Raw genomic sequence first — 22,514 nt, 5'->3', positions numbered from 1 at the left:
CCACCGCACTGGAGAACAGGATTCCACCTCCAAGAGGTTCTGCAAAGAAGGGGCCTCGACCACTTGTATCCATAATAACTGTGTCTCACGGGAGATGACAAGGGATGTTCTGACCAGGACACCCAAAGGGCAGCAGTGGGCCCTTCTGGAGGCGAGAAGCCTCCTGCCCAGAGTCACATCGCGCCCTGTCCCAGGCCCTGCTCTGCCCCTCACTGGGAAGAAGTCTCTGGACTCGGGGAGTCTGAGTCAGAGTTGGCATGGCCAGCCTCGGCCTTTCTGCTCTGTCTCTCTCCTCTCTGTCTCTCCCTCTCTCTCTCACATCTCTTTCTATATCTGTCCCCTCTGTCTGCCGATCTGTCTGCCTCTGTCTCTCTCCCTCCCTCCCTCTCTCCCTTCCCTATTCACAACCATCAGGTTTCATTCCCCAATAGAGAGCTTTACAGCCATAATGATATAGTCCATCTTCTGGAGCTTAAGGCGCTTTTACATATTATCTCATCTGTCTTTGCAGCATCTCTGTACGGTGGAGACTTGGCAGAAATAATGAAACAAGAGGTGAGAGCGATAAAAGAACATACATGAGGTTCAGTGCCAGGGAGGTGCCAGGGGTCCATGGACCTGAGGCCTCCAGAAGACCCACTGAGACACGTACACAGACGGGCTGTAGCCGCCTCCGCTGGCCCCTCCAACAAGCCTGAAGGTGGGGAGTGAAACCGGAAGGTGTGCCACGGAGGCAACCTGAAGGGAGGAATCAACTCTGCCCAGGCACCCTCTATGAAGTGACAATGTGACGCTTCTGCTGAGCCTTGAGGGATCAGTAGGATTTTCCAAGCAGACTGAAGGAAGAATGGGAGTGAGCTGGAGCAGAGAGGTGCCGATGCCCCAGCTCGTTTGGGCTCGTGGGGCTGGAAAACCCAGTGGCGGATGCAGGCAGCCGACAGAGAGAGAGGAGCCTTGAATGTCAGTCCACAGGGTGCTCGGGGCTGGAGGCTTGGTGAACGGGGCGTGGGGTGGGGAGGAGAGGTGTGCTTTGGAAAGCCTGTTCTGGTGACGTGGGCAATGAAGTGATGTGGGGGTGGAGAGGTGGGAAGGGACAGAGGGCCCACAGGGAGCTCTTATAGGTGGGGTCCAGAGACGAAACCAGGAGGGCCAGCGTTTGGACAGGGTCCTGGGAACCGTGAGGGGACACCCAGGGACTCCAGGACTCTTCCCGCTAGACAGGGCCTGTGGTCCGTGCTCAACGCTCGGAGCGTTCCAGGGGACGAGGGCACGGCCTGGCCACATGGAGCTCACAACCCAACTGGGGAACTTCGATCAGCGGACAGTGAGCCACCGGAAAGCAATTAGAGAATGTAGCCCAAGCCCAACGGAAATAAAATTTCAAAGCAAGGAAAAATCAAGTGTGGGCAAGATAGTACAGGAAGTCATCACGAGAGAGGTGAGAGTTGAAGTGAGGGGCAGGGAACGCATTCAGGTGGCAAAAAGGAGGAGGGTCATTCGGGGCAGGCCTGGCTTGGGAGCCAATCGGATCACCGTCCTCTCAACATTGCCGTGTCCCCAGATGGCCCTCCTACCCGAAAACCCTGCCCTCCTTTACCCGCTCTTGACCCACATATTGATACTTGAGGCAAAAAAAAAAAAAGAGTCATTATATCGCTCTTCGTTGTACATGAAAAGGTTCTTTTTCTGGTGGGAAGTAGGTAAGGTAAGGGGTGGAGGATCCACATCCCTCAGAAGGATGGACATTTTTTTAAGGCCCTGAACTTGAACTTCTGCCTGCCTAGTCCTTTCTGCTGGCAAAGTCAGGCTCCAGGTTTATTTCTTATGCCTGGAACCTCTTGAGAGATGCTGGCTGGCCCAGGGGACTCTAGAGAGCTTGAAACAAGCTTGTTCTCCACAATTCGTTTTTGAATGAATGAATGAATGAATGAATGAGAACTTGAACTCCCTTTTCTTTTCCCTCCCCCACCCATCACTGGCAGCCCACCCTGTTCCTGTGTCTGATTGAATGAACAACTCGACTTTGGCCAAACACCATACCGAGTAACTTGCTCCTAGTGTCTCTCACTCCCTCAACAACCCCATGAAGGGTTCGTCCACTTCCGACCCTGAGGAGATGGACGTTCGTGGAGGTTATTAACAATGCTGATGACAATGCGCGTGTCAATGACTGCTCAGGGGCCAGGCACTGTCTAAAAATGGCCCAAACACGTCATCCCATGGAATCCCTCCACACCTTAGGAGGGACGGTTCTGGAGAGGAGGGAACCAAGACAGAGCTAAGCGATGCACCAAGGAAATGAATGGAGGAGGACACGAGTGGGCGTCCAGAAAGCAACAGGAACCAGAAATCACTTCAACCCCACCCTCTCCACCTGGCATGGGCCAGACATCAGCAACCACAGGTGGGCCTGAGCCCTGCCCCCAGGCTCGGAATCCCTGAGATTGCTCCGCGGGCCGCCTCTGCTCACCGCCTCTGCTCACCGAGGCCACAGTAGCAACATGGCTGTAGCTCTTTAGAGGACAAAGGGCTCTGGGCATGGCTTGTAGGAAGCCAGCTGATTAGCTCACAGCAGGCAGAGCAGGGTCTGATTGCTCCCACTGCAGGGGCCTGATGGCTTGTGACCAGGACTAAGCACTGCCCCCAGAAAGCTCTGTCCTTCTGCTCCTGCACAGGAAGAAGGACTGGGGCCTTTGCCTCCCCCAGGAGCCAGAGCTGTGGAACAGAGAGGGACTAAACAGGCCCCTCCAGGTTGCTCTTGCCCCACCCCAGCCCCGCCCGCCGTGGCTGGATGGCAAAGTGACCACCAGGAACCCTCTTGTGGGTCCTGACCTCGGCCCCAGGGGAGTGTAGGGAAGGCTGGGTGTCAGCCCAGGCCCAGGGCCTCTTGTCCCTGGTCCGTTGCCTGGATGCGCCGACTCACTGGCTTCTCAGAGGTCACAGGGCCCCCCTCCCCAACCTGTGGAAGCCCGCAGGAAGGGCCCCGGGGCACAGGAAGGAAATCTGAGTTCAAATCTTGGCCTTTTCATTCCCTAGCCCTGCGACCTCAGCTACGTTTCTTAACCTCTCTGAGCATCCCTTTCCTTCCTTAAAACAAGAAGGAAAACGCACTCAACGTAATAGGATACCATGTATAAATTGCCCGATACGGCACTACTCAGAAAATGGTCATTGCCTTCCCTATCTATAACAGCTAGTGCTGTCTGCTTCCCCCGAAAGGGTGTGGCTGCCAGTGAGGTATCAAATATGAAGTCGCGCTGTGACCTGGTGTCTCCACGAAACACGGCTTCCCCCTCCATCACTCTCACGAGGCGAGCGCAGCGTAGGTTTCCCCACACAGGCTGGACTCCCTGTGCGTATAAATGATTTTGGGTCCGTTCACCATGATGATTTTCCCAGGGAGGCGAGTGAGGTGTCTGACATCTCACCTCCAGTCTGCTCAGTGGGCAGTGAGCCACCTCTAGCAAAGCTCAGGAGAGGGAGGGCTCAGCCCCGAGCCCCTGGGGCTGGGCGGGGGCCTAGGCCCCGGGAAGGCAGCGGAGAAGACTGGGGGTCCGAGCATAGTCAGTAAGCCAGACTGGAGCAGAGGAGAAACCCTTTCCAAAAACCAGCACTCCTGCCCTGGCCAGGTGGCTCTACAATTGGTTAGAACTGTATCCCATGCACCAAAAGGTCACAGGTTCAATTCCCAGCCAGGCCACATACCTAGGGTGTGGGTACCATCCCCAATCAGGGAATGTGAAGGAAGCAACCAATCAATCTTTCCCTCTCACATCGATGTTTCTCTCTCTCTCTTCTTTCCCCTCTCTCTAAAATCAATAAAAACATATGCCCGGGTGAAGTAAAAAGAAAAATAAAGACCAACACTCCTACCAGAGATGGCCAGAGGCTGAGTGTTCCCACCAGCCTGGGAGAAGATGCAGGGCTGGCGGGGGGCATCAGCCGGACTCCAGGCCAGTGAAAGACTGTTTAGAGGAACCAGCAGTACCTGGGGAAGCTGGGCTCCAGGGACAGGTCAGCAGGAGGCTGGTGACACCCAAGACAGGGCCCATGTGTGGGACAACATGGGTGCCGGTTGGGAAGGACATTGGGAACAAACCAAAGGGCAGTAACCAGTAAGCCAGAGGCCCCAAGGCCAGGGGAGGAGCCAGGACACAGAAATGCAAGTTCCCTGCCGTCCAGCACCACGACCTTGGGCAGAGGTGCTTGCCCTTCCCTCTCGTGCCCTTTCCTCATTAGAAAGCCCAAGAAAACAGCAATTATCTGCTGTGGTTTTGGAAAGCCTTTAAATACTCAACACGTATGGACCACTTTGAAGTCCTCTGATAGGCTAGGCACTGCGTGAAAATGCTATTATTATTTTAAAATAGAATCTGTCTGCAATCACTAACTGTTGCTAAAGGCTCTTATCTTATTCTTGGGGGCAGCTGTTTGCAAGCTGATTAATTAGAACTCCATTTTTCAGACTTTTTAATTTAGATGTTAATAAATTTAATAACTCTATCCATTTACTGTACCAGATAAAATCCTCTGGGGAGAGCTCCTCATTTATGATGGCGACCTAGGCAAGAAGGCTCCTGCTGTATCATGAATGCCTTCAATCTGACATGAAGAAAATCACGCAGTGAATGTAGCAGCTGGCGGGGCCCCCAAATTGCCAGACCCGCTGCCCAGCCCAGACACCACCATGGAGCTGAATTCCAATTCCTGCGGGAACTGCCCTGCTTGTTAGTCTGACTCGGTGTTCAGTTTCTCAGTCCGACCACACTGACTTTTTCACTGAATTGACTGGGCCTGTCTTTACCGGAAGGGAGAGAGGACCCATCTGCAGGGTGCTACCCCACCCGCCCCCCAGGCTAAGGGGCAAACCCCCTGGAAGTAGAGACACAGCCCTCAGCCAGCAGGGGGCGTGGGTGAGATCTGTCTCACTCCCAAGGGACAGCTGGGCGCCCTCCATGGGGGTGGAGGTGTCTGGCAGGGGCCCTGGAAGCAGGGGGCCGTCAGAGATGTGGGGGGCAGGGGCACTCCGGCCTGTCCAGAAGGGTGCTCCTAGCCCTGCCAGAAACTGCCACCGGCAGCCTCTCTGAGGCCATCTCAGTCTTGGGGCCACCCTGGGGATATAGCTTGGGGCGTCATCTTTCCCTGAAAGGCCAACTCCAGGCCTATCTGTGCTCCAGGCCCCTTTGGAAAGGACCTCAGGCCTCCTCTGGACATCCCTGTCCAAACTCTGCAGGGAGACCTAGTCTGGTGCTTGCAAGCCCTGTGGCTCCCCGCCCACCCCCAACACACACGCCTGCAGACTCTTCTGGGCCAAAGCTTTGGTTCACGTCACAAGTCAACCATAGTCGGCTAAGCAATAATGAAGCTTCATCCATCAGTCCTCTGTTACCTGCGTCAAGATGGGATGCACAGACGAAACGAGCCAACAGATCCAGGGTGGGTGGGGCGGAGGGAATTTCCTTTGAAAGGGAGTGGCCACATCAGACCATTTGCTGGCAAGGGAGGCGAGAAGACAAGTCCCCGTGGATTCAGGCGCAGAAAGAACAGTGAGTGTGTTTTGGAACAGACAGCTCTGCCTCTCAGTCTGTGGGGGCAGAGCCCACTTCCACAGTCGGGGTGAACCCGTAACACCCGCCACATCTGGGTCCCCATCACAGCCTCTGTGTTCCCCTGCCTTCCACCTCCCTTCCACCCGGTCTCCCTTCCACTCCCGCAGGAGCATTTGAAGAAGCAGACCTAACCCTGCCAGCCTTCACTCATAGCCCGGACCATTTCTGAGTGGCTCTAACGCACCAGGCACAACTTCTGGGGGGGTGGAAACTGAAACACTCAGCCCCCCCAGGGAGTTAACCATCTTTAGGAGAAAGCAGCTCTGCGTAACCATTACATTAAATGAGCAGCTCTATACTGGTCTCCCAACTTTCTCTAAATGTACTCTCAGAAAGCCCTCGCCCTCACCCTCGCCCTCACCCTCACCCTGCGGTGAACCCGCAGCAGGCCCCGTGGCTCTTCTGGTCACTCCCAAGTCACACGAACGGCTCTCCGTGCTCACAGTCCTAAGTCTCGGTCTAACTATTAAAATGCCAGCCTGAAGTACTGCCGAGACCCTACTCTGGAGCCAAGCTGGGGGTCCCTCCTGCATGCACACAGCTTCTCCGGAGACGCCTCAAAACCTGGGCTCACCCGCCGCCGCCAGGTCCCTGGACTGGAGACAGCATCTCCATGCGTGTGGGCTCCTCGCTCTTGCCTCGGCCTCCAGGCCGGCAGGAGTCCCCCAGGTCCTCCCCACCGTGGCTTCTTGGGCAGGACCTAACACGTCCCACACCGGCCCTCCCTCATACGTGGTCCCAGGTGGTCCTCAGGGATCGCCCCGCACCCTCCTGCCTGCCCAACCCCAGGGGAGCAGGCCAGTCCCGCGTCGGGCAGAAACCTCTGCTTTGTTCCTCCCAGAGCCTTGGGTGAGCCTGCTTCTCACCTTCTAGATTTTCTCGGTGAGGTGGGGAGCACGTTGCTCAGGCTCTTTACCAGAAGGTTCCTAGAAGACTTGCCTCGCTGGCTCCTCAATCTAGGCCAGGTCTCCTGGGCACTCCCCAGGTGCCTCAACCCCCAGAGGAAAAGGGGGTGGGGAAAGGTTATTGGTTCAACAACCAAAAATGAACTCTTCTCTCTCCTGAAGCCATAGAGCCCAATGCTCTGCACATAGTAGGTGCTCCGTACGCACAAGTGAAGCAACGAAACATCCAAGAGCCAGCTGGGACTACTGCTCACTCGACCCAGTCAGTGTGGCTCTAAGAGCCAGCCTCATTTTCCTCCCCCTGTCCTGGGCGCGGCTGGCAGGGCCGCCCAGGAGGTGAGTGGAGGAGCCATATTGGCATCATTATCTTGTCCTCAGCTCCTGTGAGAGTCGCACTTGCCCAGGCAGGGGAAGCCTGGAGACCCTGCAGACTGACAGGAGCAAAGCGGTCCCCACAGCGGTGAGGGAGCTTGTCCCGCTTGACCCCAAAGGGCCTGTCACAGTCCTGGGGAAACGAAGGAGAACGCTAAAACAAATGCCTCACATGGGGCTTTATGGAGGAGCGAAACCCAAATGGCCTTCAAGAGAAGAGAGCACTGGGCCCGAGAACCGAGTCAGACTGCCGGGGTTCCCCGTCCCCAGTGGGACCCTGCGAGCAGGACACTCTCTTGTTCCTCCAGATGCACGTGGGGACTCACTAAGATCCCACAGCTGCTTCCCCCTGCAGCTGTGACCAAACCCCCACGGTCTCGGGACCCCCCTGGCTCTCACCAGCATCCTCTCTGTGATGCTCCGCTTGTCCCGGAAAACCAGAGAACAGCTAGAGGCTTCACCAAAGTCAGACGGCTCGTTGCAGAGGCTTAGGAGTCCCTGTCCACCCCTAGTCGGCTGTATAACCTTGGGTGAGCTGCAAAGCCACTCGGAACACTGGTTTCCTCCCCTGAACATGGGGTTCATGGTGCTTGCTGCCCAGGGCTGCTCCAGCATCAAACACAATGAGGCCTGTGGAGGCACAAGCTAGACCAGGAAGCCTCCCTGACCATCTCTCTTCCTGCCCCTCAGCCCACTCGGCCTGGGGGTCCCTGCGGGCTGCAGGAGGCCGGCCGTCCTCACAGTACTGACCCTCTTCATCTGCCCCAGTGTGACTGCCAGCTGGGGCAGGGGGGTGGAGTAAGCAAGGGGTCCCACCACAAGTCCCCACACTCAGAGCATCAGCCAGGGTCTGCATGGTTCCTTGGAGAAACCACAGACGCACCCCTACCGACCCCACCCCACTGGCTTGGAGCCATCTCTTCTGCCCCCACGGAGAGGCCAAGCCTCAGCGCCCAGCGGACGATTCAGCGGCTGCCTCTTCCTTTTAAACCAGCCACACCGGACAGGCCCTAGGACAGGCTGCTGTGCCCACTGCAGCTGCAACCCCCATCAGGAGCAGGTCCTGCCTTCAGGGACAGAGGACACCAGCCCCACCGCCCTCCCACCTACCCCTGGGTCTGCCTGGACGGGGGGACCCACCCAGGTCCCAGCTGTGCAGCCCCAGGTCTTTAGAGTCAGCGATTGCCAAAACGAGAGGAGCTGTGTGGGCCATTCCAGAAGAGTGTCCTCAGGGGGGTCATCATTCAGAGATGACCTCTTCTACCCTGAAACTTGTATGTTCCCCGGGCAGGTGAGTGTCCCTGGCGGTCCCAGCCAGACACCACCAGCTACCTGCTTTCGGGGTCCTTCTGATCCCTGTGACTCCCCCATTTGAAGTGGAAATGTCTCCTGCAGCGGAAGCTTCCAGCACAAATAGAGCCCGGGGGGAGCCCCTGGGGTGGCAGCCAGGATTCCTGCCTAGAACTTCTCACGGGACCTCAGCTGGAAGCATCACGCCTCCGGACCTGCTCAAACTTGACGTGTGGACGTGATCTCCCTTCCAGGGAGCTGTTAGGGGACGCTGCGTAGTGGCTGTGTTTTTACAGCGCTTTGCCAATGCCACACAAATACCTCTTCATGTAAGTGACTGTCAGATATGTAAAGCGCTGTAGATGGAGGGGAAAAAAGATCTCGAGGGGCGGAGACACACAGATGCATGTCAGGAAAGCGGGTCTCCAGGAGGGAGGCACCCACGGTGTCCTGAGAAGTAGGTGCCAGCAGAGACCCTGCCCCTGAGCTTCCCTTCTGCTCTGCCACTCGCAGATGGCGGGAGGTGTGTGTATGGGACAGAAAAGCCGCCCGCAGTAACATCCACTGCAGAGAGTCAAACAGGCCGGATGCGGGGGACTGACAGTCACCCTGATTCTACTGAGGGCCGCCTCTCACCTCCTGAAAAAGTGGGTGATATAACGTACCCGTTATTTTGCCATCTCGCCTGGGGGTGCTCATTCTTTTCCTTCTGAGCACCAACAGGCCTTCTGGAGGGCCGTCTCCCGCCCCCCTGTAGTGTGGTGTTGAGCATCGCGTGAATGTCATTTTCAAGGGCAGTGCAAGTCCAAGCTAGGCCCCGACCCACATATGCCTCCCCGCCCCCGCCATACGCGCTGTTGGGTTGGCTTCGTTCTTAGCGTGAAACAAGTTCTCAGAAATAGAATTAAAAGTCAGCGCACGAGCTTTTTGTGGGACAGCTTGGGCGTCCTGGCCGTTAGCTTAAAACAAGGGGTCAAACACAAAGTCCCCTCCTGGTGATGGGCCGGGCCTGCCCTAAAATGGGACACGCAGGGAACACGAACAAGCCAGCGCTTGGAAATACTGAGAAGAAAACAGACACGACTCTAACAAGATGCGATCAACGAGGCAGAGACTCCAAATGGAATTCAGTGGGAATGAATGTGGATAGGATTACAAGTCCTGTGGGCCAGGTCCCCGGGCGGGGGATGCTCCGGAGGCAGCCACCCACTGATGTTTCTCTCCTTCTCTTTCGCCCTCCCTTCTCCTCTCTAAAAATAAATAAATAAAACCTTTAAAAAAATACAGCAGAAAGAGACCCTGAGCAGCGACAGGAAGTGGCGGTGCCATTTCTGATAGACAGCTAAGGGAGCAGACGAGAAGGATGAGTGACTGGTCCACAGTCACATGCTCAGAGGTGGTGATGAGCTTAAATCTAGGCCTAAACAGAAGATGCTTCCCATAACCACAGTTTAACTACGAGATGCCCGATCACGCCCACCTGGGGCCAGCAGCCCTTTCCGAACAAGCAGTGCCCACCAGCCACAGGTGTCCTCTTCCTGACATAGTGCTGCCCCGGCTGCCGTGAGCTTCCCTTCCCTTGGGGCCACAGCAACAAGGACAACGGGGTCCTGCTACTGCTCCGTCCCAGTAAGCCCCAGAAGCATCACCCAACAGGCCGAGGCCAGGGAGCTGGGCAGGCCACCCTGCAGGATGGCCGTCCTTCTGTGGGGCCACCCGCTCCCCCAGCAGAGCCCCGCACAACTGATAGGCTTGTCGGCTGGGGAGAAGGCATTAGCCCCATCACCACCATTTCACTGAATAAGTCATTTTAAATTAATTACATGGCACTCTGGAAAGAATTAGCTCTGGCCGACTTTTCCGTTCCTGCAGATAATCACATTGGCAGGATTCATTAGTCCTGTAGATAAACCTGAGTGTGTGTGTGTGTGTGTGTGTGTGTGTGTGTACTGGGTGTAGACAAGCTCACCAATGCTGACATAGGTCAGTGCCGGGAGCTCCGGCACGTGGGGAAGAGGAGTGTGGGGCTGGGCAGCGTGCTCGGGCCACCCTGACCTCTCGTAGGGACACAGCCCTCGACCTTGGGTCACCAGCCTGGAGAGCAGCATCAGGTGTCTCACCGGCTGGCTTTACCCTTCGCTCTTCCCTTCGGTTCCGTGGGGAAATCTGTGAATTAACATGTCAACGGCTCTCCTCTCAGTTGGAGAGTCTCCAAGAACAGATGGATGGGGCCCTGAGGGAAGGGGACAGGGACACACACTTCTTGGACCTGGACGCCATGCTGAGGAACAGGCCAGAGGGGACCATTCTGGGGCACTGGGCGTTGTGGAGTGGACACATGGGGCCGGTCATGGGTTCAAGTTCCACCTAGGCCTCTGTGATGGACTTAATGTTTGTGCCCCCAACATTTGTATGTTGAAGCCTAACTCCCAATGTGACAATGTTTGGGGGGCATCGGGAGGTACCGTATTTTGCTGTGTATAATGCATGCCCATGGTTCCGTGCACATTAGACACGAGATCATTACACCCATGGTATGTAATCATTGTACCCATGTATAGTACCCATCCTTATTTTTCCCTCAAAAATTTGGGCAGAAAAGTGTGCATTGTATATGTAAAAATGTAGCAATCAGGTCATGAGGGCGAGGCCCTCCTGCATGGGATTAGGGCCCTTATAAGTGGGACCCCAAAGAGCTCCCACGCTTTCTCTCTAACATGTGAGGACACAACGAAGAGACAGGGGTCTGCCACCCAGAGGAGAGCCCTTCCTGGACCTGACCACGCTGGCACCCTGATCTCGGACTCTCCACTGTCCAGAACTGTGGGACACAAGAGCCACCCAGTCTGTGGGACTTTGGTGTCCCACCCTGAGCTGACAGAGACAGCCCCCTACCCTCTGCCTCACTAAGCCTGTTTCCTCAGCGGTCAGAGTCTAGCAGTCCCATCTGCAGGGTTGTGGAGGGGCTTCCATCAGTCCTGTTCGCAGCTAGATTTTAATGGAGAGCTTGCCATGATCTGGACCCACAGACCATTTCACTCAGTCCTGCCCACAAGGGCTGTGGACGAGCTCCAGTATTGTAACCAAGAGGCACGATCATTATTCCCATTTTGGGGGGGAGAAAATTTAGGGACACAAAGGTAAACAGTGACCAGGTGGCCCCAGGTCACACAGCCAGTAGGGGGCACCGCTGGGCCCTGCAGCTACGTGGCCCCCTCCACAGCCCTAGCCCTAACCCCAGTCCCTGATCGGTGAACTGAGAGAATGCATGTAACCATTCACAGGAACTCTGGCATCCAGAAAAACTCCACTACTGTTAGCTGTTCTTCTCGTTAATTTTGCAGCTTAGCGGGATGGAGAGGAGAGGCCAAACGAGGCTGAGGACGTGGAAATTCCACCGGGAGGGGCCCCACCACCCCGAGTTCCCAGCTCCCCACGGTAGCCCAGACCTTCCCTAGAAAAGGTGTCTGCTGCAGAAGCCCCGCCCTCCACAGGTGCCGTAACGATTTCCCCAGACGCAGAAGGGCAGGTTCAGGGCACTGGGAAGGAAGCTGAGTGACTCTCCAGCCCAATTCTCACATTACCAATGAGGAAACTAAGTTGCTGGGAGGCAGGGGGGGTGGGGTGCAAAGCCTGCAGGGACCCTGAATCCCCTAACAATTCTGGTTTCCTCTCCAGCAAGTTCACTGTCATACACTCCGGTTTGCTATTGCTTTCCCTAAATTTGCATATTGGGCTCCAGAGAGTCAGCGTGTGAAACAAAATGAAAGAATCTGCAGACACTGGATTCAAACTCAACAATCAATTCAACACCCTTGAAATGCAAAAGAGAGCCCCAGGCTGCAAGGAGGGGGTGGAGGCCCTGGTGCAGGAGGCATTGCCCTGGGCCCAGGGTGGCCCTGGGGCTGCTGCAGAGGCCACTGGACAAAGTCCTCTGCGACGGCCCACAAGAACTGGGACACAGATCCAGGCCTTGTGGGCTCCCAGGGCAGCCTTCGTGGGTACGGGGACCCCTGAGATCACTGGACGATTAAGGACACTAACTCCAAGCCCTACAGGGACGACCCCCTTCACAATGAAGCTGCCACCAGGCCCCTGCTGAAGTGCTACCTCTCCCTTCGAAGGCTGGGGAGGAGGGGCCTCAGGAGTGCCGGTGAGCCTCCCCTATTGGCTGAGAGCTTTCCTGTAAGGAATCGTCTCCACAGAAAACCCAGAGGCCACGAGCAGATGGCCCTAAAGACAGGTAAGAGCTGGGGTTGTGTGGACACACTCTGGAGGGTCCCCCAGGGGTGCATCTCCAGGGCAGCCAGGCCCTAACACTGGGATAAACCCACTCTGAATCTGTTAGCTCTGTCTAGTCATCATCTGGCTCCACACTAGGCTCTACCAACAGGGGGCGCTAGCCACAGATGTATCCACTTGGCGATTATTCCTGCAATAGTAAAACCTGCCTCCCGGTGGCAGTTGGCTCCAGCTGCGGAATCTGAAGGAGGTCTTTTGCAGAAGCTGCTCCTTCCGTAGACACTGTGATAATTTTCCCAGACACAGAACGTTGGGCGGGGAGGGGCCCGTGGCCCTCAGATTCTAGGTAAGATAGGGAGGAATCCCTATTTCACGCTCTCCTCTGTCCCACAGAGCCTTGCCTGAACTCCCAGGCTCCCTCCTTACACCCACCTTCCCCTCAGGCTACACGGATAGTTTCAACCCAGGGATCACATCATATCGTGATCATCCGTGCCTATAGCTCGCTGCCTAGCACCCTTCCCTCCACACAGTAGGTGCTCAATAATGTTTCACGAGCCTAGTAAACTTTTGATAACCCAGAAATTCCAACATGACGCAAAAGCCACCTGTGGTAATGTGCTGCCCAATCCGTAGAAACAAAAATAATAATAATAATTATGTGGCAACAAAAACAAAATTAAAAAAATAAAAAGAGAGACAGAAACTGATCTCTGCTTTAGCCACCACGACACAGATGGGACCTTGAGAAGTGCAGATGTGGCCGATCCCCAGTGTCTCCCCCACCCCCTGCTACCCTGCTCTGTCATGTCAGGCTGTCGCCGTGCTGGCGTCAGGGGCAGAGTACCTGAGGAGGCCTTTTCTCTCTGAGCCCAGACACAGCTGCATGTCCCCAAGAAGGGTGTCCCCAAGAGCCGGGCTGCAGATGACAGACAGCCTCCCAGACTCGGAGAGCCTCCTTCTCAATCTCAATCTGTGTGTGTGTGTGTGTGTGTGTGTGTGTGTGTGTGTGTGTCGCCCCACTCCCTTCCTCTCTCATTTCTGGGAGAGCAACTATTAGAATCACTTGTGCAATAGGTAGCGACCCCTTTATAGCTGCTTGTGCTCCCCCTGTGCAATTAGAAAGTGCCTTGTTGTATAATTCAGAAATTAATTAGTAGGAAATGTTTCAAGAACACAGGTGTAAGTGGGAGGCCTACTGCACTCCACTGACCACATAGCTGGGCGGCTTCTCAGAGCCTCAGCTCTGGGGGAACATTTCTGGGCTCATCCAGGGACGGTCCCCATAAAAGGCCATCTGCAACTCTGGGGGTCAGCCCTCTCTTCTTCCCCCTGGGGAGTAAAGGCAGCTGCAGGGGCCAGTGCTGGCTACACCAGGGTGCTGTGACTCACCGCAGGGCAGCACTGCAGAAGGTGCCCCTCAGCTGCCCTGGGGGTCCTTCCAGCCGAGGGAATGCAGTGGGGAGGGCAACCAAGCAGCCTGAACCTCGGGAGCCCAAGGGTCTCGCCCTATCTGGGGAAGAGCCTCGGATGATTTCTCTCTGATATAGAAACGAATACCTTAAGCAGAATCGTGACACAAACAATAGGAATAAGCCAGGAAGATAACTGCGTCCTGCCCAGGCTGCCCTGCAGAGCTGCAGTGAGTGACGGCCCCAAAGTCACGGTGCCGCTCCGATCCCTCCAGAAGAGCCCAGGCCACTCCAAAAGGGCCCTGAGGTCTTTTCCTGCCTTCTCTCAGGCTCTTCCCTCTCTCTGGAACACCTTTTTCTCATTTACTGGTGTCCACACAACACGTGGAATATAGCTGACACTTAACAAGTATTTACTGAGAGAAGGAATGAATGAATGAATGAAGCCCCAGCTGTCAAATTCCTTCCCCCATGCCGGAAGCCTGCTCCATGCGCTCGGATCGCAGTGCCCTGCTCCCGGGCCTGCCTTCCTCCCCCTCTCTCCCAGCACAGATGTTGTGCTGCCACACGTAGCTGTGACTTCCTTATGAGTCTTTTCCCCCACCCCCCACCCCCAGACTGTAAGCTTCCGGGAGGCAGACACCTGTCCTATTCACCTTTGCATTCCCTCCCTGCAGCTCCCAGCCCCGAACCTGACACGTAGTTGGTGCTTCAGGCGCACTTATTGGTTGAGTTACTGAGTAGAACAGGAAGCGTGTGGCTCTGACCCCTGGCAGCCCATCTGCTGCCCCCTGGAGGGGACTGTCCAGGTCTCCAGGAGGAGCCCATGGACCAAGCAGGACCCCCCACCCCACCCCGCGCCCACTGGGTGAGACCACTGTGCAAGTCCAGGCACCAGACTCCCTGACATCATGGAACAGTTCTCCTTTTTGACAGCAGGATCCTTTGGGCTCAAATGTCAGTCTCTAATCTCCTAATTCTCTCTTCATGGTCAAATTCCATTCAGTTCAGCAAGCCAAAATGGAAGGCTTACACTACGCACAGAACCACAGTACCTTCTAAAGTCCCAGAGAGTCCCTGCCTGTGTTCCTGTGCTCCCTGACAGAGCCCTTCCCCTCGGGGAAAACTCAGAAGCAAACTCTGTACAGACAGCAGCCTCCCCGGACTTGTCCTTGGCAGGACCAGGACAAGCGCCTCGCTGCCCCACTGGCTGGGACAAGGACTCTGGTGTTGACCTAAAATTAAAGGCCAAAGGGAGAGGCAATGAGCATTTATTTCGGGCCCAAAATAACAGCTATCTGGGTGCACCGATTCAGATGGTAACCCAAGTAGGGTCCCGAGTAGGAGGTGAAGGGAAGGGGCATTTATGAGGGAAAGGGAGGAAGACCGGCTACAGCGACCGAAGGAAGGCGTTGCTATCGGTGCAGATACGCTCGCACAGCGATGCAGATTCTAAAGGACATGTTCGCTCTGCAGCCCAGCCGCCACGGGCTCGGTCGTCAGCGGTGTGCTCTCTTGTTATCTTTGCACAGGGTCACTGGGGAACCATGCGGCTCCAGGCCTGGTCCGAAGATTTGAGGAACGAGGCAGGCCAAGCGGTCCCTCCAACTCCATGCGGAAAGTGGCTCTGTTTGCGTTGTTTTTCAGGCTAGAAATAGTGCTGAACCTCAGGATCTTCTACCTCGGACCTAACATTGATCGGGACCAAAGGGAAGGCCAGGAGGCAAAGGTCCAAAGACATGAAAGAGGGCCAACCTCCGCCTCTAATAACAACTACAAAACGGTAAGAATGGCTGGTATTTGTGGCGCATTTCCTGGGGCGTGGGTACCGCCCAGTGTGCCGTCCTTGCGTAATAGTAACGCGCCTGCGTAAGGGAACGCTCCTCCTAGAGAGGCATCGTGCAGAGTAAAACGTCGTGGTATCTGTGATTTATTTCAGCGAGAATGACAACACAGATGTGGTCAAATACTGAAAGGCGATCAATTGCATTGAGGATATATGGGGCTCCAGGAGGGCCCTTCTGATGTCTTTTCTGAAGCACAGAGAGGTCAGCTGGTTATGTGAATTCTCAGGGTCAACCCAGCCCGTAAATCAAAGGGCGGGGGGAATGTATGAAGGAAGACATTTCTCAGGGACTGGGCCCGCGTGGGAGAAGAGCAGATGATCGTGGGCTGGGTGTGGAGGGCAGGCCACGTCCCTGAGCCAGGACCCACGGCAGGCCTGGCAGGCAGGGAACGAAAACACCGAATGCCAAAAAGATGCCGGGCATCTGAGAAGTCTGGTGGCTTGCCGAGGGAAGAAGGAAGTCGGCCTGGCCAGGCGGACAGGGTACAGCTGTTCAAGGAAGGGAGGACCCTCTCCTGTGGACCCACGGCCCCAACTCAGAGGAGCAGCTGGCACCCCAGAGGAGGTGAGGAGCCAGGGTGAGACCCCCAGCGGCCTCCGCCAGGGTTGATGGGCAGAGAAGCACAACCCTGCAGAGCCGGGCTGCCCAGAACCCCGATGCCGCGGGGGCCTTGGCGGGAAGAGCCCCGTGGCCTGTGGGAGGGCTGTCTGTCTGATTCTGCTGGCCGTGCTCAAGCTGCTCCCGTGATTCCGCATAATTATGATAAGCCTTGTCTGCCTGAACAGGCGGATGTGCGGAGAAAGCTAATGCATGACGCTGAGCTGTGACAGGAACGGGAGCTTGCTGGAGGTGGCCTTGCTGGTGTGGAATGACCTGGAATATTCCGCACACCATGACCGCCTCCCACCCATGTTCCCGGAGGTCTCAGTGGAGTCCGGGAGCTGCCTGGTGGGCACATGTTTTCTTATGTTTGCTAGTGAGGGTAGGAGCCATGCCTTTAAGAGGCTGCATGTCTGGGCTCTGCAGACTGGAGAGGACCAGAGTGCCACAGCGGGAGGGTGACCCAGACCCCACAGCTGTCTCTCCAGGTTGACTTGAGCCTCCCACTGAGCTGCCTTCTTCCCCTTAAAGAAGGCGGGGAACCCAAGGGCTCCCCTCGGATTCTCTGCACAAGCCAAAGACCCAGTGACACGGGAGTCGGCCCCCGGGAGGCAACAGCTCCCTCAGCCCTTGTCATCATGTTGGGTGGGGGGAGCCTGGGAGCTCAGCAGGGGCCCCTAAAGGTGCCACATCTTCTCCAGCCCTTCACATCCCTCCCACCCCAAAGAGATGATTGAATGTATCTGCCATCAGCACTGTCCGCCCGGGGCTTCTGCCCAGAATTGCCCCGCGCAACCCGCACAAACCCATCCTCTGTCCTGGAAAAGCATAGGGAGCTCGTGCTTTGCAGGGCCTCCTCTCTGGCCAAGGAGAGGACAGAGTTGTCATGGGCTGAGCGCCTGCTCGGTGCCCAGCCTGCTGGGTAACACGAGGCTCTGGGGAAACTAGGACAGCGCCGTGCACTCAGGCTTCTAGCTGCAACATGCAAGTCGGGCCGGGCCCGTGGAGGGGGCTCCATTTTGATTGACATGCAATGTTATATTGGTTTCAGCTGTATGACAGGGCGATTGGACATTTCTGCACCTTACGATGTGATCACCCCACGAGTCTAGTTGCCACCTATCACCACGCAAAGCTGCTACAATGTTATCAGCCATGCTCCCTAAGTTAGCTTCACCCTCCTTCCCGGGGCTTGTTTGTTTTCTAGCCGGGACCTCCTGTACCTGCTTTACCCAGCCCTCCGCCACCCTCCCCTCGGGCCTCCACCAGCATGTCCTCTGTGTCAGGGTCCCTTTCTCCCAATGGGACAAGCTCAGGGTGGGATGGGAGCCTTCCTGGGAAATCCACACGGAAGGGCTGTGGGTCCTGGACAGGCTCGTGTCCCCTGCCACACAACCACTTCTGGGGACACTGAAGAGGCCACACCAGAAGGCAACACCTCCCACTTCCTTAATCTGGGGAGAAGAAAGGAGCATGGTGCAGATTTTAAGGTGTTCGAGAGAAAGCCCGTGCGGCGTGGGGATCTTCAACCTGACTCACGGGCTGTATCGTGAGGAGTCCTCAGGGCAACCCGTACGTGGGGCTGAGCCTCCCAAAGCGAATGCCGTTTTGTAACGAGGCTATTTCTCTGGTTACCAGATTATCCCCTAAAGTAGCTGGGGCCTGTAGGCCTGAGAAATAAAACTACCTGTTGCACGGCACGTATAGCATAGCCCTTTAAATCCAGACGGCTGGGCTGTATGTGAAATGTGAGGGAAGCTTGCTTTGCAGCGCGTTGTTTTGAAAGAAAGGGGTGGCGTGGGGGCTTGTACCTGGTTGGTGGGCCTCGGACCAACCCCGGCAGGGCTGACGGGGGCAGGCTGGTGGCCTGTGAGCTGCCTGAGGGTGGCTGGGCACGTCCCTGATGAGTTCTGATGGGAGCTCTGGTGACAAAGCTCCCTCGTACCCCTGGCTGGACAGGTGGGACCCCTCTTCCTCCAGGACCCACAGGCTGGCAATACAGATAGAACTCCTTCTCTGCCTTCAGATGAGCTGAGCTCCCCCAGCAGTGGCGAGGGCCCCAAGCCCACCTCCCCCTGCAGCTTATCGCCCACCGCTGCTTCCCCACTGAGCCTCGGGAGGCCCGAAGGCAGCATGACAGCCAACTGGTGTTCTGCCATAGCTGAGAGTCTTGCTCCTACAAAGAACGTTCAAGCAGCTCTACTGTGGGTTCAAACGCTAGTCCTCAGAGGCCCAGGCATGCCTGTGTGCTTTCTTGCCAGTAGGTCTTGGTAATTAATGCACAGAATGTGTGAGTCCCCCCAGATGCCTAGGTGGAGCCCCTCACACACACACCCCAGGTGATGGCAGGGGAGGTGAGGCCTTTGGGAAATAATTAGGGTTAGAGGAGGTCATGAGGGTGGGGCCCCCACAAAGGGGATTAGTGCCCTTATAAGAATCACAAAAGGCCCTGGCCGGTGTGGCTCAGTTGGTTGGAGCATTGTCCCATCACCAAACGGCCATGGCTTTGATTCCTGGTCAGGGCATACACCCAGGTTGTGGGTTTGATCCCTGGTCCAGGTGCATGTAGGGGGCAGCTGATTAATGCTTCTCTCTTGCATGGATGTTTCTCTCTCTAAAAGCAATGAAAATAAAATTGTCCTCTGGTGAGAATTTTTTTAAAAAGAATCCCGAGAGGGCTCACTTCCTGCCTGCTGTCCATGTCAGAATACGACCCAGAAGTCAACTGTCTGGGACTTAAAAGAGGATCCCCATGAAAACCCAGATGTGCTGGGACCCTGATCTTGGACTTCCAGCCCCCAGAACGGAGAGAAATAAATGTCCGGTGTTTACAAGCCACTCGGGCTGTGATGCTTTGTTACAGCAGCTGAGCTGACTGAGACATTCACCCCCACTGCACTTCACATCTGAAGTCTATGTAAGAGAGCCGGCCGGCTCTTCCCTACCTACCCATCAGCACACGAGGCTGTGACATCTATTTTCTTACCAACCAGGCAACCCCTGGGTTCTGCTGTGAGCAACACCAGCCTGAACTGCGTTTCCCTTGGAGCTGTTTGTCAGGCAAGAAGTCCCCTCAGCGGTAATTTTCCTTTAGACTCAGCAGCCTCCGAAATGCACACTACAGCCATTTCTCCCATCTAAAGTTAAAGAAACGAGGCCCCTTCTCTCAGCAGCCCACTGCCCCCTTCCTGGGAGGGCTGTAGGGGGCTCCCTTCCGGAAGGCGGCTGCCCAGAAGCCCCTTGATCTGTCAGAAGCTGTTCCTCCAAGGAATCCACCCACAGTTTCCATCTTCCCACAGCTTTGCATCGAGTCATCTCCCAAGAACATCTTCTCTCCTAAAGTAGGGAAAGCCCGGGGTACCACCTGGATTGCACATCCCAGGAGAAAGGCCAGACTTTTTTTGGTTCACAACTTCAATTGAGTTCCGTCCTCCTGCTGGGCTCTGGGGCCAATTCAATGCTGCTGAAAGGGGCCCTGGGCTCCCCAAACGTCCGGGTGGGCAGGACAGGCCAGGAACTCAGGGCAGACAGGGCTGAGCCACGAAGGGCAAGGTTCACAACATCGTCAAGGAGGGGAGAGAAGAGGCAGGCCAGCCAGCCGGCGGAGGGGGCAGCGGCGTGGAGGGGGCGGAGGCGTCACGGAAGTCCAGAACCCTGGCTCAGACCAACGCACAGCACAGCCACTGCAAAGGGAGGACACCGGGGGAGCCGCTGCCCCTCCAGCAGCTGGCGTGACTTTGCCAGACGCTCTCCTGCCCCCATGAATATGAACTTGTTCTGTCCCTGCCCCCAGTAAGCGCCTTGCTCGATAAGAGGAAGCCCTTAACTAAGTCACCCCTGGGACAGAGCACTGTAGAAAGAGCATAGACAAAGGAACTTGCAAAACTAGGTGTGTGTGTGTGTGTGTGTGTGTTCATATATATATATATATATATATATGTAACACAAAATATGTTATGTATATGTAAAAATGTGCATGCATACACTCAACCAGTCCAACACTATTGTCTGGTACTAATAGGCACCCACAGATATGTTTCTAGGAAGGGCCTCCCTGGACCCCTAGAAGGGGTCAATGGCATCCGCACCTTAGAGAAGAAGAGAGAGTGGCTTTGTCCAGACAACTTGGCAGGGCCAGGAAAAACCCAGTCCTCCAGTTCCTTGGCCTCACAACCAGGTCAAGGGCAATGCCGCCCTCAGGGCCCGGACCCCCGGGGCATTCCCTCCCTGCATCCTGAGGCCTCTGCTGCCCGACAGGAGGAGGTGCCACAGTGCTGTGTGCATAGGACACCGAGCGACCTGTCCACAGGGAGACGTCATTTCGTTTGCATCTCCATTCTATTCTGTTGCAATTTAATTTTTGTTTCTGAGTCCTTCTCTATGTCTGGTCCTGAAGTGATACACTTTCCGTTGTACCTGCCACCTACTTGTTCATTCAAATTAACAGGAGTTTGCACCCTTGAAATGGTGCAAACCTGGAATATAGGTGTAGACTTATATTAAGAATAGTAATAAAAATGTTTAAAAGGCTGCATGGCACACAGTCACGTTCTTCCCAGAGTGCCTGTTGTGCAATGCGTGTCTCACCCAAGGACAAGGACAAGGACAAATCAAGGTGAACAAGCGCCACTCGGTACCGCACTGGCCCGGAATTTCTAAGTACCGTCGGCAAGCAGTTCATCAAAACTCAAGTCACTTACTTCGGCCAGAGAGAGCTGCATGGTGCCGTTCTGGTCCTTGTCCAGAGCGTGAACAGCTCTAGAACACCAGAAAAGGAACGAACTAGATAGGGACGATCCTGGATGCCCCCCAGGACCCCCCTTCTCACTGGTCCTACGTAGCTTCAGGGACCCTGAAGACTGGGACCTTGATCCAGTGCCCAAGGTTTGAGCAGGAGGCAGGGCACAAATGTCCCATATTTGCTAAATCAAAGGAACCTCAAATACTGCCTGCCTCAGTTTCTTCGCCCGTAAAGTGGAGCTCATTTCAAGCCTATTGAGGAGCAAACATGCGATGGTGTTTTTCTCTGAAGCTCAAGCAGGACGCTGGCAACCATTCTGTAAAGGTTGCTGGTTTCCTTCTCCTTTGGTCTTTTTTTCCTACCCTGCCCCCCACCCCAGCGGGGAGGGCCGAGGAGCCCGGCAGACAGGGCAAAAGTGAACGGCCGAGCCGCGGAAGGATACGTCCATCAGGCCCATCTTCTCCCTACAGGGGTTGATGTTGAATCCGCCGAACTTTATGTCCGTTCCTACACATTCAGAGAAAAAAGCGGGTGGGGATCCGCATCATTTGCAGATGAGGGCGATAACCCCGACCGTGCAGGAGGCCACCGGAGACTCCAGCCAGAGAAGGGAGCCTAATGGGGTCTCCGCAGAGAAAGGCGAAGTGGTGGCAGGCTCCTCTGCAGGGGCCCCCGACTGTCCTTGCATCCGGGGAGACGGCACAGGTGGGCCCCAACATTCAGTGTCCGAACCTCGGCTTTGTCGCTCACAAGCCATGGGACGTCAGCAAGCTGACATCCTCCATCGGGTGGGAATAAGAATCCCCCAAAGACAGGCTGGGGATTAAATGAGATAATGCTAGCACGGTGCTTGGGTAACTTCTTAGTAAAATAAAACCGCTCACTTTTTACTGGCTGGGTATTGTCCTAAGCACTGTACAGCTACTCCTGAAAATAACCCCATGTAGGACATATTGTCATTGTCCCCATTTGATAGATAAGAAAACTGATGCCCAGAGAGGTTTATAAATTGTTCAAGAGCTCACAAGCAGCAGCGGGCAGAGCTGAGGTTCAAACGCAGGCCATCTGGCTCCACAGCCAGATGAGAGGCTATGCTTTTTTAACTGGGTCATCCAGTCTCACCAACAGCAGCTGTGAGCCCTCCTGGCTGAACTGCAGGCTTGTCCCTGGAGCCACGGCCATCCCTGGCCCCCACCCTCCCCTGGCCCACACCTGGGAGCCAAGGCAACAAGGTGCCAAGGAAGCAGAGGTCTGCTCCTCTCCATTCTTCCTCAGCAAGGGCAGGAGGGACAGCTGGAACAGAGGTCGGGAGGGCCACCCAGCCAGGGCCCAGGCTCTGAGCCCTGGGGAGTGGCTGTGCCCATCTCTGGGAGGGCTTGCCCTTGGCCACTCAGCCATGCCCCTGTGTCCTGCTTTCTCACACCTGGTCCACCTACAGATGGTGAACATGCCTGTCGCTCAACCAGCTGGAAGACGTCACCTGGCCCATCACTGGG

The 22,514-nt window shown here is 55.8% G+C and overlaps 1 protein-coding gene across 1 annotated transcript in view; it reads right to left on the bottom strand.

The window, feature by feature from the left end:
- Nucleotides 1-22,514, bottom strand: part of LOC119003152 (calpain-8-like) — a 66,119-nt gene that overhangs the window by 13,137 nt on the left and 30,468 nt on the right. The window contains 2 exon segments of the mRNA XM_037069366.1: nucleotides 20,978-21,035; nucleotides 21,393-21,525. Of these exon segments, the coding sequence (XP_036925261.1) occupies nucleotides 20,978-21,035; nucleotides 21,393-21,525 (191 nt within the window).

Source organism: Sturnira hondurensis, unplaced genomic scaffold (genome assembly GCF_014824575.4).
Source record: "Sturnira hondurensis isolate 20B ecotype Veracruz unplaced genomic scaffold, ASM1482457v3 Scaffold0018525, whole genome shotgun sequence".
Taxonomy (NCBI): domain Eukaryota; kingdom Metazoa; phylum Chordata; class Mammalia; order Chiroptera; family Phyllostomidae; genus Sturnira; species Sturnira hondurensis.
Note: the sequence above shows the minus strand (reverse complement) of the source record. Positions and strands in the feature narration are given on the sequence as shown.